The sequence below is a fragment of the Taudactylus pleione genome, unplaced genomic scaffold (assembly GCF_031769625.1).
Source record: "Taudactylus pleione unplaced genomic scaffold, aTauple2 ptg000447l, whole genome shotgun sequence".
Classification (NCBI taxonomy): domain Eukaryota; kingdom Metazoa; phylum Chordata; class Amphibia; order Anura; family Myobatrachidae; genus Taudactylus; species Taudactylus pleione.
The window spans coordinates 7,762,501-7,781,277 of record NW_028284849.1 but is presented as its reverse complement, the minus strand read 5'-3'; the positions used below and the strand labels follow the sequence as shown (position 1 = coordinate 7,781,277).

The 18,777-nt window shown below is 50.4% G+C and overlaps 1 protein-coding gene across 2 annotated transcripts in view; it reads left to right on the top strand.

Annotated features, from left to right (window-relative positions):
• The window catches only part of LOC148505622 (hepatocyte nuclear factor 4-beta-like), a 177,778-nt gene that overhangs the window by 144,922 nt on the left and 14,079 nt on the right, over positions 1-18,777 (top strand). Inside the window, exons 3-6 of one of the 2 annotated variants that reach the window (XM_088448001.1) lie at positions 805-899; positions 8,570-8,676; positions 14,498-14,653; positions 18,489-18,576. In XM_088448001.1, coding sequence (XP_088304127.1) covers positions 805-899; positions 8,570-8,676; positions 14,498-14,653; positions 18,489-18,576 — 446 coding nt within the window. Of the gene's footprint in view, positions 1-804; positions 918-8,569; positions 8,677-14,497; positions 14,654-18,488; positions 18,577-18,777 lie in introns of both variants that reach the window. The other variant, XM_088447999.1, reaches the window with a different exon arrangement.

The window sequence follows — 18,777 nt, the reverse complement described above, 5'->3', positions numbered from 1 at the left end:
ATCTCTCTGGGGCTTGCGGCAACGAGACCCTACCACAAGGGTCTCGTTGCAAGCCGATGGTCGCGATGGTCTTGACCATCGCGACCATCTTCCTGGCCGCTTGCTATAGCTGTGGGTTATCACCCACATCTATGCGAGCGGCCAGAAGGCCGACTCTAAAAAAACAAGAAGGCCGACCCTGATTCAGAGCGAGCACTCTGTCAGAGCATCCGGCTCTGAATCAGGGCCACAGTGTGAGAGAATGATGGTTATACAGTGTGAGAGAATGATTGTTATACAGTGTGAGAGAATGATTGTTATACAGTGTGAGAGAATGATTGTGATACCTGCATACGGTACTAATGCCGCACTCTGTACTAATGCTGCACACCTGCATATGGTACTAATGCTGCGCGCCTGCACACGGTACTAATGCTGCGTGCCTGCACTCTGCACTAATGCTGCACACGGTACTAATGCTGCGTGCCTGCACTCGGCACTAATGCTGCATACCTGCATACAGTACTAATGGTGCACATGTTACTAATGCTGTGTGCCTGCACACTGTACTAATGCTGCACACGGTACTAATGCTGCGCGCCTGCACACAGTACTAATGCTGCACACCTGCATACGGTATTAATGGTGCACACAGTACTAATGCTGCGCAAATAGCACCAATCATATAATGCAGCACGGTATATATTGTATATGCCACCAATGTAGGCAGCAGCAACCGTCCAATCAGACCTCGGCTTCTATTCGCTTCCTAGACCGGAGAACGGCGACACGGATGATAATGAGGTCTCCTCTCTCTCTTCCTAGGTTCAGCCGGCAATGCATCGTAGACAAAGACAAAAGGAACCAATGTCGCTACTGCCGACTGCGCAAGTGTTTCCGAGCGGGAATGAAAAAAGAAGGTTTGTACCCCGAGCTGGGTGAGCGTCAGAATTATATTTTATTGCGAATTGATTTTTACGTTAAATGACTGTATATGATGTGCCCTGGGGCTCAGTGTGTGATACGTCAGAGATAACGGACCTGCCGCAGATGACCACGAAGATGGGCACATTGTAACATTAGCAGCTATAAAATGGACGTTTGCAGGCTTCCTTATCCCTGTATAATGGCACCACGCAATAGAGGATTATGCAGTCTTCTCTCTCCTAACTTGTTTCTTTACTCCCAGTAATGTCGTCAGATGATCTTTCACATATTGGAACTATGGCCCTGATTCAGAGCCGGACGCTCTGAGAGAGTGCTCACTCTGAAACAGGCACGGCCTTCTTGTTTTTTAAAGTGGCCCCCTGGCCGCTCACATAGCTGTGTGTGACCACCCACCGCTATAGTGAGCGGCCAGGAAGATGGTCGCGATGGTGAAGACCATCGCAATCATCAGGCTTGCGACGAGACCCTTGTGGTAGGGTCTCGTTGCCGCAAGCCCCAGAGAGATTTAGTCTCTCACAGAGCCGAAAGCTCTCCACTGACATCACTTGTGATGTCAGTGGGGCCGCCCTCCAACGAGAGGCGTTCTCATGGGAACACCTCCGTTTGGGCAGCCGCCACTCCGGCCCGCCCACCAAAGGGGGCGTGCTGTCACTCAACATCGACAGCACGCCCCCTTTGGTACGAGACCCGGAGCGACGGTTTGCCCTTCGCTATCCGGGTCTCGCGCATGCGCACTGGGCCACCATTAACCCGTCTGAATCAGGCCCTATGTCACAATATTTTCCATAATAGAGGACTTTCTGGACTATCTTGTTTTTGGTCTTTGAGACTTTTTTCCCCCAGTTATTGTTTTTCCTCACAGGAAATATTACCATTGTATATTTCTGATAAGAATGTGCCATGCTCATTACATGAGAATATTGTTTGTTTTTATTATGCTGGGACCCATTGCATTTATGTGATTGTAAAAATGTTTAATTCAAACATATGATAGTTTAATGATTAATTATACACGTTGATTGATTTAGCGCAGTTCCATAATTTTATCTATGGTTACTATTTTCTGTGGAGAAACTACAGAGTTTCTTTTGGAACAGCAGCTTTATCGGTCTTATTACATAAGTCCCGCTACACTTTCTGATAATTAGCTCTGACTGGTTTTGTTTATTCTATTTCATTTATTTGGATACACCTCCCTCATAATGTATTATACATGCAGGCAGATAGCACCAGGCCCAGGCGTGTTAGTACATAGGAGAGACCGTTGTGCTGGGTGGGAATGTACATCTCTCGGGTATATATTGCCATTAGATTTGGTTGATAAATGTGTAATTTTGTCAAATTCATGTGATGTGTGTGGTCAGCGGCTCCCGTGCGCGTAATCCTGTCACCCCCGCACGTAATCCTGTCACCCCCGCGCTGGCCATCGCCTTACGGTGCACAGGGATACTAGTATAGCGTTAGTTTGAGGAACAGTATCCACACTCTCTCCTCTGTGTCCTGTCACACTGCAGTATCCACGCTCCCTCCTCCCTCTCAGTGTCCGGTCACACTGCAGTATCCACGTGCTCTCCTCCCTCTCAGTCTCCTGTCACACTGCAGTATCCACGCTCCCTCCTCCCTCTCAGTCTCCTGTCACGCTGCAGTATCCACGCTCCCTCCTCCCTCTCAGTGTCCTGTCACACTGCAGTATCCACGCTCCCTCCTCCCTCTCAGTGTCCTGTCACACTGCAGTATCCACGCTCTCTCCTCCCTCTCAGTCTCCTGTCACTCTGCAGTATCCACGCTCTCTCCTCCCTCTCAGTCTCCTGTCACTCTGCAGTATCCACACTCTCTCCTCTGTGTCCTGTCACACTGCAGTATCCACGCTCCTTCCTCCCTCTCGGTGTCCTGTCACTCTGCAGTATCCACGCTCCTTCCTCCCTCTCGGTGTCCTGTCACTCTGCAGTATCCACGCTCCCTCCTCCCTCTCGGGGTCCTGTCACTCTGCAGTATCCACGCTCCCTCCTCCCTCTCGGTGTCCTGTCACACTGCAGTATCCACGCTCTTTCCTCCCTCTCAGTGTCCTGTCACTCTGCAGTATCCACGCTCCCTCCTCCCTCTCAGTGTCCTGTCACACTGCAGTATCCACGCTCTCTCCTCCCTCTGTGTCCTGTCACACTGCAGTATCCACGCTCCCTCCTCCCTCTGTGTCCTGTCACACTGCAGTATCCACGCTCCCTACTCCCTCTCAGTCTCCTGTCACTCTGCAGTATCCACACACTCTCCTCTGTGTCCTGTCACACTGCAGTATCCACGCTCCCTCCTCCCTCTCAGTGTCCTGTCACACTGCAGTATCCACGCTCTCTCCTCCCTCTCGGTGTCCTGTCACGCTGCAGTATCCACGCTCCCTCCTCCCTCTCAGTGTCCTGTCACGCTGATGTTTCCGTGGCAGCAGTGGCACGTTCAGTAGTTTTATTATTTTCGGCAAAATGCAGTGATCAGTTGTTCTCACATAGACCGTACTGGGCTAACCTGATGCGAATCTCAGGCCGCACCCCAGGGCAGTGGGATATAATATAAATATCTGTGAATTCACCACCTCTATGGACGGTGGGTAATATAGTGACCCATGTGGTAAAGATGATATTTTGGAACCTGTGACGGTCGTGTCCTTGGGTTGCGTCTAGGAATTTCGGTCACATTAGAAGACTTGGCGGTAACAGACAATGATGGTTATTTTTGGGCACACCTAACTGCTGCCAGGCCCCATTTTCTGTCTGTGTTCCCCAGTACCCTCCATGTGATTTTTGGCTGGAAGGTGAAGAGCTGTTCTGCTTTCTCATGTGGAAAAGAAACATTAAAGTAATTAGAAAATGCTGCCCCTGACATAAGTGGAAGTTATGCGGGCAATGTAATGCCCCCCACAGTTCTGCAGATCTCCAGAGATTTCTCCTGTGATTTACAGTGACATTGCTGCGCTTCCTGCACTGATGGTGTAATTACTACCGTCCTCTGTGACATTGCTGCGCTTCCTGCACTGATGGTGTAATTACTACCGTCCTCTGTGACAATGCTGCGCTTCCTGCGCTGATGGTGTAATTACTACCGTCCTCTGTGACATTGCTGCGCTTCCTGCACTGATGGTGTAATTACTACCGTCCTCTGTGACAATGCTGCGCTTCCTGCACTGATGGTGTAATTACTACCGTCCTCTGTGACATTGCTGCGCTTCCTGCTCTGATGGTGTAATTACTACCGTCCTCTGTGACATTGCTGCACTTCCTGCTCTGATGGTGTAATTACTACTGTCCTCTGTGACATTGCTGCGCTTCCTGCACTGATGGTGTAATTACTACTGTCCTCTGTGACATTGCTGCACTTCCTGCACTGATGGTGTAATTACTACTGTCCTCTGTGACATTGCTGCGCTTCCTGCACTGATGGTGTAATTACTACCGTCCTCTGTGACATTGCTGCACTTCCTGCACTGATGGTGTAATTACTACTGTCCTCTGTGACATTGCTGCGCTTCCTGCACTGATGGTGTAATTACTACTGTCCTCTGTGACATTGCTGCACTTCCTGCACTGATGGTGTAATTACTACTGTCCTCTGTGACATTGCTGCGCTTCCTGCACTGATGGTGTAATTACTACCGTCCTCTGTGACATTGCTGCACATCCTGCACTGATGGTGTAATTACTACCGTCCTCTGTGACATTGCTGCACTGATGGTGTAATTACTACTGTCCTCTGTGACATTGCTGCACTTCCTGCACTGATGGTGTAATTACTACTGTCCTCTGTGACATTGCTGCACTTCCTGCACTGATGGTGTAATTACTACCGTCCTCTGTGACAATGCTGCGCTTCCTGCGCTGATGGTGTAATTACTACCGTCCTCTGTGACATTGCTGCACTGATGGTGTAATTACTACCGTCCTCTGTGACATTGCTGCGCTTCCTGCACTGATGGTGTAATTACTACCGTCCTCTGTGACATTGCTGCACTGATGGTGTAATTACTACTGTCCTCTGTGACATTGCTGCACTTCCTGCACTGATGGTGTAATTACTACTGTCCTCTGTGACATTGCTGCACTGATGGTGTAATTACTACCGTCCTCTGTGACATTGCTGCACTTCCTGCACTGATGGTGTAATTACTACTGTCCTCTGTGACATTGCTGCACTTCCTGCACTGATGGTGTAATTACTACCGTCCTCTGTGACATTGCTGCGCTTCCTGCACTGATGGTGTAATTACTACTGTCCTCTGTGACATTGCTGCAGCACACTAGGCAAAACATCAACCTCCTGCCCCAAACCACCACCAAAACCCACCTCTCAGCCTCTTAGATGGACCTGCACCTTAGACGTTCTATAGCTGCTGCCTGCATTAAGTATAATTTTGTGGTAGACGCAGACTCGGTGGCGCACCCTAGATTCTGGCGCCCTAGGCAGCTGCCTAATGGTAGAGCCGGCCCTGGCAGCACCTCTCGCATTCTGGAATCGCTTTGATGCTTCATACTTCCGTGCGCTGCACCCTCCTCCCCTTTCCTCAGACAGAGAACGTCTGCATCACTATACAGCGTATCTGCTTTCACCAGAGGGATGGCACAGATGCCATGCTGGGCAGACATGTTATTAGTAATGCAAAGGACAGGATATATATTTCTACCCATTCAGTGGCGTAAGTTCATCCCAGACGCCCGGAGGCAAGTTATAATTTGGTGCCCCCCCCCCGTCCCCACCCCACCGTCGCAGCCGCTGACACTGTAATGTAGACAGGCTATAGATAGACGAAGGCAGCAGCTGATGGTCTGACATGGAGCTCTCCACTAGGGTTTGGTGGCTTCTCTGGTGCCGGGAAGAGGTGCCATGAATTGGGCGGCCGTGACGGTACACTCCGGGTACATAATTACAGCCCTAAGGGAGTGAATATGTTGTGAACAATGGAGGAGGTGCCCCTTCAGAGCTGGAGCCCGGCGGCAGGCGCCTCCATTGTCTCCCATAGTTCTGCCCCTGTACCCATTGTCTACCCACTTCCAGAGGGCCTGGAACATGCCCAGCAATGATCACTATACACAGCCCGGTGAGGTCTCCCTGTGCTACAGGCAGCATGGTGAGATGATCTGGCAGAGAGCGGGCACAGCACTGGGTATACTGCACAGTGTTACAGCTATTACCAGGGCAGCGCTGCTATCTGGATGGAGGATTGGAGCAGGGCCTGTTCTCGCTATTACTGCAGCAATAACTATCTCTCCTCTCTTGTCTCATTTATACATTATCTTTGTGCTTCAAAGAATACAATCGGGTATAAATAGACTTCAATAGCCATAATGATTAGCAGCCTCTTACACACACAGATTACAGCTAATCCTAATTACACAGGAGGGACACATGGCCATTTATGTAGAGAATGTCCAGATAAAATCTCTGATTATTCCTCTGAGTGCTGATTAGTTGGGTAAAGTGCCAGCCTGTGCCAGGAGCAGAGCCGGTTGGCGGTGATTCTTCCTGACTGCACCAAAGTATATGGCAAAATAATGGACCTCTTCACCTTCACGTGTCTTTAGCTAATGTATAATACTGTACATGCCTTCCTACAACTGTCACTAAAGTAATTCTCTCTCTATCGTCCTACACTCTGCTCTTCAGACAAGTATTTATATCAACAGGTAGAGTTAAAATCTAGGATAAGACACAGCTTATTCTGTACTCACTGAGTCCAGCTGTAACCAGAGAGCAGCATACCTCAGGGTTCTGAAAATGAAACATCTCTGCTTGATCGTATAAAGACATGGCTGAAAAGTGCAGAAGAGAGACAGAAATGTAAAGCACTGTATTAAAAAGTAAAATGTAAAAGTTGCATAAGGTTATACTGTATGTTAATGTATACAGCCATGGCCAAAAGTTATGAGAATGACACAAATATTGGTTGTCACAAAGTTTGCTGCTTTAGTGATTTTAGCCGTTTTTGTCAGATGTTACTATGGTATACTGAGGTAACATTACAGCATTACATAAGTGTCAGAAGTTGTTATGTAATGCTGTAATGTTACCTCAGTATACCATAGTAACATCTGACACTTATGTAATGTTACCTCAGTACACCATAGTAACATCTGACACTTATGTAACGCTGTAATGTTACATCAGTATACCATAGTAACATCTGACACTTATGTCATGCTGCAATGTTACCTCAGTATACCATAGTAACATCTGACACTTATGTAATGCTGTAATGTTACCTCAGTATACCATAGTAACATCTGACACTTATGTAATGCTGTAATGTTACCTCAGTATACCATAGTAACATCTGACACTTATGTAATGCTGTAATGTTACCTCAGTATACCATAGTAACATCTGACACTTATGTAATGTTACCTCAGTACACCATAGTAACATCTGACACTTATGTAACGCTGTAATGTTACATCAGTATACCATAGTAACATCTGACACTTATGTAACGCTGTAATGTTACCTCAGTATACCATAGTAACATCTGACACTTATGTAATGCTGTAATGTTACCTCAGTATACCATAGTAACATCTGACACTTATGTAATGCTGTAATGTTACCTCAGTATACCATAGTAACATCTGACAAAAAGGTCTAATAACACTGAAGCAGCATACTTTGTGAAAACCAATATTTGTGTCATTCTCACAACTTTTGGCCATGGCTGTAAATTAGTCTTTTTTATCTGGAATCTCCTAATTTAAAACATTTTTAGTTTTTACTACTTTGACTTGTCTACTCCAATATAGGTAACTTTGTGCTGGGCGATCACTATAACACCAAACACTGAAGCCCAAAACTGTCTGGTGTAATATTTTTGCAGCCACTTCTGAGTAAATGAGCAGCGCGTCCAGTATATCAGGCGGCTTGATAGGCCAACAGGCGCCAACTGCTTTCCATAATTCAGAGGGTATAACGAAACGCATTGGGGAGTCTGATCATTACTGTATGTTGCACATGTGACGCTGTGGCTCGCAGGTAGCCTGGTGCAGGCATGGCATCACAGATAGTATGCTCACTGTATGTTACACGTGTGATAGCGTGGCTCGCAGGTACCCTGGTGCAGGCATGGCGTCACAGATACTATGCTCACTGTATGTTGCACGTGTGACGCTGTGGCTCGCAGGTAGCCTGGTGCAGGCATGGCGTCACAGATACTATGCTCACTGTATGTTACACGTGTGACGGCGTGGCTCGCAGGTAGCCTGTTGCAGGCATGGCGTCACAGATACTATGCTCACTGTATGTTGCATGTGTGACGGCGTGGCTCGCAGGTAGCCTGGTGCAGGCATGGCGTCACAGATACTATGCTCACTGTTGTTACACGTGTGACGGCGTGGCTCGCAGGTAGCCTGGTGCAGGCATGGCGTCACAGATACTATGCTCACTGTATGTTGCACGTGTGACGCTGTGGCTCGCAGGTAGCCTGGTGCAGGCATGGCGTCACAGATACTATGCTCACTGTATGTTACACGTGTGACGGCGTGGCTTGCAGGTAGCCTGTTGCAGGCATGGCGTCACAGATACTATGCTCACTGTATGTTGCACGTGTGACGCTGTGGCTCGCAGGTAGCCTGGTGCAGGCATGGCGTCACAGATACTATGCTCACTGTTGTTGCAGCTGTACAGAATGAGAGGGACAGGATCAGCATGCGGAGGAGCAGTTTTGAGGACAATGGGTCGTTATCGATCAGCGTCCTGACACAGGCAGAAGCCATGACACATCAGGTAGGTCACCTGCCCTCATCCCATGTATGTAGATGGGTCCAACAGCTTCAGGTGGACCAGGAGACTGCGCTGATTAATTTGATATGTGACACCAGCCAGAGCTGGTACGGTTGGTGTCGCAGCACATGACGAGGGCTAAGGGCACAAAATGGCGCAGCGTTTATCGCCGAGAAGCGATTGCTCTGGCAAAGTGCTGTGTGACTCAGGTAGGCAGGAAGTGAGCTGCTGCATGGCGCCACCTGCAAGCTACAGGGTGAATAACACCACATCTCTCAGCCAATGTTTCTGATGTAAGATTCAGGGAGAGATACTATAGTTAGAGGTGTGTCCTCGTACACTATTGCTGCAGCCAAACAGCCCCTCCTGGCGCACCAGGTTCCATAAAGCATCTTTATCGCCAGAAACGTGTCTTCGCCTTTAGGGGTCTATTTATCATAGCATATACCCCCGAAAACACCCGTCTAATATTAAGTATCTTCCAGATGTACTGTGGGGGGAACACAGCAGATATCTCCAATACCTGCCCCGCTCCCTCTATTTCTGCCGGTGGCCACAGCCCCCATTGGTTTATGTCAGATCTTGCCCCCACAGCTTACGCCATCTGAAGATCACCTGTGGGCTACACTTCACAAAATTTACCGGGAGAGGATTCCTCCAGAGCCATCCCCACCGATATCAGTATAGACCATAGTCAATGTGTGGACACCAAATAGTCCACATGCAATAGGTCAACAGGTACAAAAGGTCGACACATATGATCAACACAACATTTTTATTATTATGGTTTTTAAACAATTTTATGGTTAGGGGCTAGGGATAGGCCCCAGGGGAGGGTTAGGGATAGGCACTAGGGGGAGGGTTAGGGATAGGCCCCAGGGGGAGGGTTAGGGATAGGCTGCCGCAGAGGAGGGTTAGGGTGCCGCAGGGGTAGGTTAGGGCTAGGCATAAGGGGGAGGGTTAGGCACCAAGGGAGGGTTTTGATTAGGCTGCCGCAGGGGAGGGTTAGGGCTAGGCACCAGGGGGAGGGTTATGGTTAGGCTGCAGCAGGGGAGGGTTAGGGATAGGCATAAGGGGGAGGGTTATGATTAGGCTGCCGCAGAGGAGGGTTAGTGTGCCGCAGGGGTAGGTTAGGGATAGGCACCAGGGCAGGGTTATAATTAGGCTGCCGCAGGGGTAGGTTAGGGCTAGGCACCAGGGGGAGGGTTAGGCACCAGGGGAGGGTTAGGCACTAGGGGCAGGGTTATGATTAGGCTGCCGCAGGGGTAGGTTAGGGCTAGGCACCAGGGGGAGGGTTAGGCACCAGGGGGAGGGTTAGGCACCAGGGGAGGGTTAGGCACTAGGGGCAGGGTTATGATTAGGCTGCCGCAGGGGAGGGTTAGGGCTAGGCACCAGGGGGAGGGTTAGGGATAGGCTGCAGGAGGAGGGTTAGGGTTATGCTGCCGCAGGGGAGGGTTAGGGATAGGCACCAGGGGGAGGGTTAGGGATAGGCACTAGGGGCAGGGTTATGATTAGGCTGCCGCAGGGGAGGGTTAGGGCTAGGCACCAGGGGGAGGGTTAGGGATAGGCTGCAGGAGGAGGGTTAGGGTTATGCTGCCGCAGGGGAGGGTTAGGGATAGGCACCAGGGGGAGGGTTAGGGATAGGCACCAGGGGGAGGGTTAGGGATAGGCTGCCGCAGAGGAGGGTTAAATAAAAAAAAAAACATGTTGACCATTTTTGTGTAAACCATTTAAACTGTTCAACCTTTTGGTGTTGACCTGTTAACACAGTTTATCTTTCATACCACACCCCTCCCCGGCAATGGCTGCCACACATGTACACTGCGCAGAGTTCAAATAGAGGTGTGCAGGGACTGATGCAATCACTACACTCTGAGCACATTGCAGGGACGGAGCACATTGTATGGAGCACATTGCAGGGACGGAGCACATTGTACAGAGCACATCGCAGGGACGGAGCACATTGTACGAAGCACATCGCAGGGACGGAGCACATTGTATGGAGCACATTGCAGGGACGGAGCACATTGTATAGAGCACATTGCTGGGACGGAGCACATTGTATAGAGCACATTGCTGGGACGGAGCACATTGTATGGAGCACATTGCAGGGACGGAGCACATTGCAGGGACGGAGCACATTGCACGGAGCACATCGCAGGGACGGAGCACATTGTATGGAGCACATCGCAGGGACGGAGCACATTGTATGGAGCACATTGTATGGAGCACATTGCAGGGATGGAGCACATTGCAGGGATGGAGCACATTGTAGGGATGGAGCACATTGTACGGAGCACATTGTAGGGATGGAGCACATTGTACGGAGCACATTGTACGGAGCAGATTGCAAGGACGGAGCACATTGTACGGAGCACATTGCAGGGACGGAGCACATTGCAGGGACGGAGCACATTGTATGGAGCACATTGCAGGGACGGAGCACATAGCAGGGACGGAGCACATTGTATGGAGCACATCGCAGGGACGGAGCACATTGTATGGAGCACATTGCAGGGACGGAGCACATAGCAGGGACGGAGCACATTGTATGGAGCACATCGCAGGGACGGAGCACATTGTATGGAGCACATTGCAGGGACGGAGCACATTGTACGGAGCACATTGCAGGGACGGAGCACATTGTACGGAGCACATCGCAGGGACGGAGCACATTGTACGGAGCACGCACATTGTACGGAGCACATTGTACGGAGCACAACGCTGGGACAGAGCACATTGTACGGAGCACATCGCAGGGAAGGAGCACATTGTACGGAGCACATCGCAGGGAAGGAGCACATTGTACGGAGCACATCGCAGGGACGGAGCACATTGTATGGAGCACATTGCAGGGACGGAGCACATTGTACGGAGCACAACGCTGGGACAGAGCACATTGGCCCTAATTCAGAGCCGGACGCTCCCTCTGAATCAGGGCGTTTAATTTTTTTTTTTTGTGGTGCCGGCCTCCTGGCTGCTTGCTAAGCTGTGGGTGACCACCCACAGCTTTGGCGAGCGGCCAGGTGCTGGTCGCGATCATCGGGCTTGCGACAAGACCCTTGTGGTAGAGTCTCGTTCCCGCAAGCCCCAGTGAGCTTCCTGCTCTAATACAGCAGGAAGCTCACTAGTGACATCACTAGTGATGTCAGTAGGGCCGCCCACAAACGGCAGGCGTTCCTTCGGGAACGCCTCCGTTTGGCCAGCCACCCCCCCTCCCCGCCTACAAAACAGGGCGAGCTGTCGATCAACATCGACAGCCGCCCCGTTTTGTTGTGAGCCCCGAAGCGAGTGATTTCTCACTCGCTCCGGGGCTCGCGCACTTAGCGCGTGCACACTGCCCGACCATCGACCCGCTTGCGAGCGAGTCTGAATCAGGCCATTGTTCGGAGCACATCGCGGGGGACAGTTCGGAGCAGATCGCAGGGGACAGTTCGGAGCACATCGCAGGGGACAGTTCGGAGCACATCGCAGGGGACAGTTCGGAGCACATCGCAGGGGACAGAGCACATCGCAGGGGACAGAGCACATCGCAGGGGACAGTTCTTAGCACATCGCAGGGGACAGTTCTTAGCACATCGCAGGGGACAGTTCTTAGCACATCGCAGGGGACGGAGCACATCGCAGGGGACGGAGCACATCGCAGGGGACAGTTTGGAGCACATCGCAGGGGACAGTTTGGAGCACATCGCAGGGGACAGTTTGGAGCACATCGCAGGGGACAGTTTGGAGCACATCGCAGGGGACAGTTTGGAGCACATCGCAGGGGACAGTTTGGAGCACATCGCAGGGGACAGTTTGGAGCACATCGCAGGGGACAGTTTGGAGCACATCGCAGGGGACAGTTTGGAGCACATCGCAGGGGACAGTGTGGAGCACATCGCAGGGGACAGTGTGGAGCACATCGCAGGGGACAGTGTGGAGCACATCGCAGGGGACAGTGTGGAGCACATCGCAGGGGACAGTTCGGAGCACATCGCAGAGACGGAGCAGTGCAGTTTAATACATTAGGGCGCTATTATCCCATCCTGCAATGCCCCCAGATAGCATTGAATATATGATTATTGATAAAGGGCCCCTAGGACGCACCAGCAGACTGTGCTGATTAATGGGACATGTCCTGACTCTGTATACGAAATGCTACAATGTAGCGACCGCAGCTTTTTTCATTCCAAGTTCCATTGTGCTTCATATACAGATATACACCTGAGCCTGTACATGTGGTCATGCATTGATGAGCCTCAGTAAGGGGGACACAGTCTGTCATGCTCCGAGTACGACTTATACCGACGGCAGCCGAGAGCACGACTTATACCGACGGCAGCCGCCGAGAGCACGACATACCGACGGCAGCCGAGAGAGCACGACTTATACAGACGGCAGCCGAGAGAGCACGACTTATACCGTCGGCAGCCGAGAGGACGACTTACACCGTCGTCAGCCGAGAGGACGACTTACACCGGCGGCAGCCGAGAGCGCGACTTACACCGACGGCAGCCGAGAGAGCGCGACTTACACCGACGGCAGCCGAGAGAGCGCGACTTACACCGACGGCAGCCGAGAGAGCGCGACTTACACCGACGGCAGCCGAGAGAGCGCGACTTACACCGACGGCAGCGGAGTGCACGACTTACACCGTCGGCAGCCGCCGAGAGCATGACTTACAGCGGCGGCAGCCGAGAGCACACAGACGGCAGCCGCCGAGAGCACGACTTACACAGACGGCAGCCGCCGAGAGCACGACTTATACCGATGGCAGCTGATATATTCTCTATACTGCAATAGCGCCACCTAAGGGACATAACCCAGGAAATGGAGGCTGAATAGCAATTTGCTGTGTTTGTGTGGATGGATCCTTTTTTGATACCACATAGTACATGACACATAACACAAAGACACTAGAATACACTACAGCAGGGGGGTTCCCAAACTTTCCTGAACCACGGCGCCCCAGAGTATCAACATTTTTTTATTTTTACACCACCCCTGGGCCACAAAAAGTCTCTTTATAAGAAATTCTGAAAAATATGAAATGAAGTAAATTGTACCGATCGGCCATCGCTAGGGTGAGTTATGTGGTGGAGGACAGGGTTACGCTTCTGTTTGTAATATGATTTGGGCCTGCCCGTGTCCCGGGGATAGGAGACAGGGGTGCTGCGGCTAGGGAGGACGCTCTTTGGCAATACGAGGGGCCCACACATGTACCAATAAGCGTCAGAATATGCGCAGGGGGATATGGTTACTGAACCTCGCACCAGAATAGCAGGGACCATACCAGGCTGCAGCCACACACATGCCGGAGTAATGGCCTGCTTGTATGGAAGTGATATCACGTTAATGGGTCTCTATACTTCCCACAGTAAGCTGTAACCTTACACATAACATGTCTGCCGTGGCGCTGCCCGGGGTGTAACCGTGACATTAGCACCGAGCTCCTGTGGTGATACAGGTAACGGTGACTTTCCAGCCAAAACTCCACTTCGTACATGTTCCTGATCCTCCAGGGCTGTGGCCAGTTCTGATTGGAGGTTTCAGAGCAGCCAATCAGAATTGCGCATATGTGACAGCAGAGAAATGGTCAGTGTCCTAGCATACAGGAGGATACAGAGGTAGGTGACCCGTATTCTGCATAGGTCTGCCAGACGGGCGTTACAGGTATGTGGACTTATGGAATGGTAAAGAGGTTGGATACCCAGGTATGATGCTGGTCCCTGGTTTTGTCAGCCATTGTCCAGGAGAATCTGTAGGGGCTGTATATGGCTGTATCGCTCTTTCTTCTTATCACTGGATAAATGTGTGTTCTTCCGCCTTTCTCCTCGCCCAGTTCTCGTCGCTCAGCCCAGCTCACACCATGGACATCTCCTTGAAAAAAATAGCAACGATCGGTGACGTCTGCGAGTCCATGAAACAGCAGCTCCTCCTACTGGTAGAGTGGGCAAAGTACATCCCGGCCTTCTGCGAGCTGCCCCTGGATGACCAGGTACTTGTGTCACCAATTACCAGCACTGATACAAAGTGACAGGACGGACATTTCTCCTTCTAAAGAGTCCTTCCTAAAACTCGCTTAGTAATGATATTCAGCGTTACACTGTAATACTGACACTAGAATTACTTTAACAAAGGTTAGCGCTATTATTTACTGCTCATTTTACTGAATTAGATGGCAGGATAAAAACAAATTAGACATATACACATTATATATATATACATATATATATATATATTTATGCATACACAGTTTAAAGATCTGGAAAGATTATGAAGAGCATCAGATAACATTTGCTGTATTAATGGCAAAAAAAAATATTAATTTATGAATAAATAATATTGGCGCAATTGAAATATGACGGTATTTTGGTTATACAAATGTATTTAAACTGACTTGTTTGTAATGCAAAAATACAATGTTATTTTATATGTATGATAATAAAACAAAAACAAAGTTAGCATACCAAGTTATATATATATACACATACATATATATATATATATATATATATAACACGCGCGCACGCACACATAGACTGATTGAAAAGTAATGAGGCTGCCTCTGTATCTCTGTACCATAGGCAGACGTGGCAGCACTATGCTGGTTATTGTGAAGCTCATACATCGATGTGTCTGAAACTGCGGTTGGACGGCCGTAATCTCCTTTGTTTGGTCACAGCGAGTGGAAGATCTTCGTACGTTTCGCATTGGCGGATGAGGAAGACGTGTCTGTGAGATTACGTCAGATATCTGTGATTGACTTTTGTGTTAAACTTGGAAAAAGCGGAAATGAAACCCATGAAATGTTACGGCAGCATCCGGTGGAGAGACAATTAGCCGCACTGTAGTATATCGGTGGTGGAAGCACTTCAAAGAGGGTAATACGTGGGTGACTGATGAAGCACGTTCCGGGAGACCATCCACCGCGGTTACAGATGTCACCATCGCCAAAGCTGCAGAGATATTTCAAAATGACAGAAGGTGACTTTACGCGACTTTCGTCACACGTTACAATCGATGTCAGGAAATCGGGTATCCTCTCCAACATCCTTACACAATACAACTCGTAGCATCTGCTCATCTGTCAGATCTCTGGGTACCCACCTGGCACACAGGCCATGCGTTATCAGCTCCATTGTCACATCTGCTCATCTGTCAGATCTCTGGGTACCCACCTGGCACACAGGCCATGCGTCATCAGCTCATCTGTCAGATCTCTGGGTACCCACCTGGCACACAGGCCATGCGTTGTCAGCTCCATTGTCACATCTGCTCATCTGTCAGATCTCTGGGTACCCACCTGGCACACAGGCCATGCGTCATCAGCTCATCTGTCAGATCTCTGGGTACCCACCTGGCACACAGGCCATGCGTTATCAGCTCCATTGTCACATCAGCTCATCTGTCAGATCTCTGGGTACCCACCTGGCACACAGGCCATGCGTTATCAGCTCCATTGTCACATCTGCTCATCTGTCAGATCTCTGGGTACCCACCTGGCACACAGGCCATGCGTCATCAGCTCATCTGTCAGATCTCTGGGTACCCACATGGCACACAGGCCATGCGTCATCAGCTCATCTGTCAGATCTCTGGGTACCCACCTGGCACACAGGCCATGCGTCATCAGCTCATCTGTCAGATCTCTGGGTATCCACCTGGCACACACACCATGCGTCATCAGCTCATCTGTCAGATCTCTGGGTACCCACCTGGCGCACACGCCATGCGTCATCAGCTCCATTGTCACATCAGCTCATCTGTCAGATCTCTGGGTACCCACCTGGCACACAGGCCATGCGTCATCAGCTCATCTGTCAGATCTCTGGGTACCCACATGGCACACAGGCCATGCGTCATCAGCTCATCTGTCAGATCTCTGGGTACCCACCTGGCACACAGGCCATGCGTCATCAGCTCATCTGTCAGATCTCTGGGTACCCACCTGGCACACAGGCCATGCGTCATCAGCTCATCTGTCAGATCTCTGGGTATCCACCTGGCACACACACCATGCGTCATCAGCTCATCTGTCAGATCTCTGGGTACCCACCTGGCGCACACGCCATGCGTCATCAGCTCCATTGTCACATCAGCTCATCTGTCAGATCTCTGGGTACCCACCTGGCACACACGCCATGCGTCATCAGCTCATCTGTCAGATCTCTGGGTACCCACCTGGCACACACGCCATGCGTTATCAGCTCCATTGTCACATCTGCTCATCTGTCAGATCTCTGGGCACCCACCTGGCGCACACGCCATGCGTCATCAGCTCCTTTGTCACAATATGCTGAAAGAGATGTAAAGTGAAGCCGAAAGTTCACGTAAAGTTACATCTCCGCAGCTTTGGCGATGGTGACATCTGTAACCGCGGTGAATGGTCTCCCAGAACGCGCTTAGTCAGTCACTCGGGTATTACCCTCTTTGAAGTGCTTCCACCACCGATATACTGCAGCGCGGCTAATTGTTTCTCCACCGGATGCTGCCATAACATTTCAAGGGTTTCATTTCCACTTTTTCCAAGTTTAACACAAAAGTCAATCACGGATCTCTGACGTTATCTCACAGACACGTCTTCCTCATCCGCCATGACCAAAAATGTACAAATATCTCCCACTCGCTACGACCAAAGAAAGACTACAGCAGCCCAGTGTGTCACGTGTCTACCACCATCCCATATCTATATGTGTCTGTGTGTGTCACGTGTCTGCCAGCATCGCATGTCTGTGTGTGTCACGTGTCTGCCAGCATCGCATGTCTGTGTGTGTGTCACGTCTGCCTCATCCCATATCTATATGTGTCACATGTCTGCCAGCATCGCATGTCTGTGTGGGTGTCACGTGTCTGCATGTGTCCAATGTGTATCTGTGTGCTCTATTTTTGTAGTGTGTGTCATTTGTCTGTATGCAGACCCTGTCTGTCTTCCCCATGTGCATGACTGCCTGCATCCCTCCTGTCTGTCTTCCCCATGTGCATTACTGCCTGCATCCCTTCTGTCTTCCCCATGTGCATTACTGCCTGCATCCCTTCTGTCTTCCCCATGTGCATTACTGCCTGCATCCCTCCTGTGATCCCCATGTGCATTACTGCCTGCATCCCTCCTGTCGGTCTGTGATCCCCATGTGCATGACTGCCTGCATCCCTCCTGTCTGTGTGTGTTCCCCATGTGCATGACTGCCTGCATCCCTCCTGTGTCTGTGATCCCCATGTGCATGACTGCCTGCATCCCTCCTGTCTGTCTTCCCCATGTGCATTACTGCCTGCATCCCTCCTGTGTGATCCCCATGTGCATTACTGCCTGCATCCCTCCTGTGTCTGTGATCCCCATGTGCAGGACTGCCTGCATCCCTCCTGTCTGTGTGTGATCCCCATGTGCATTACTGCCTGCATCCCTCCTGTCTGTGTTCCCCATGTGCATTATTGCCAGTATGCCAGCAGAATGCGGTCCTGCCGATGCGCTATAATTCTGAGCGTCTCTCTCTGCATCATACATAGTGAGGGGGTATAATATCTATATAAGATGAAGCACTGATCACACAGCTACACCATAAACCATAGATTATCCATAGACTGTTCCCTTAGAGCCCCTTGTTTCTGGATGGCACTGAGTGTCTGTAAGCGCCTATTATACTGCTATAGACATTAGTTGCCAATTGGCTCCCTTACATTTCATGCCCGGTGATTAGGCGGATTCCCCGGTTGGTGTTATTATGCAGCACCGGTTTTCCTCTAATATCTAATGTTAGACTTTATCTGATTCCGAAGCAATATAATCTCCCCCATACAGTCAGCGGCTGACATCATGTAACCTTGTGTTTCTGCAGGTGGTACTGCTCCGGGCACATGCCGGTGCCCATCTCCTCCTGGGTGTTGCCAAACGCTCCCTCCCGTACAAAGACTTCCTGCTCTTAGGTAGGACACATCGGCGTTAGTGACTCCATAAAATGCTGCGGCCAGGGCCCCTGATCCGGAGCGGAGAGTACAGCCAGTAACTGTGCACATTGGTATAATCACGCTGCACTACGGTAAACGGAGGGGGGTGCAGAGAGATTAGACGGGGCTCAGTGTAAATGTACATTGCAGTGTAAGAATAAAGCTGTCCAGCATCTGTGG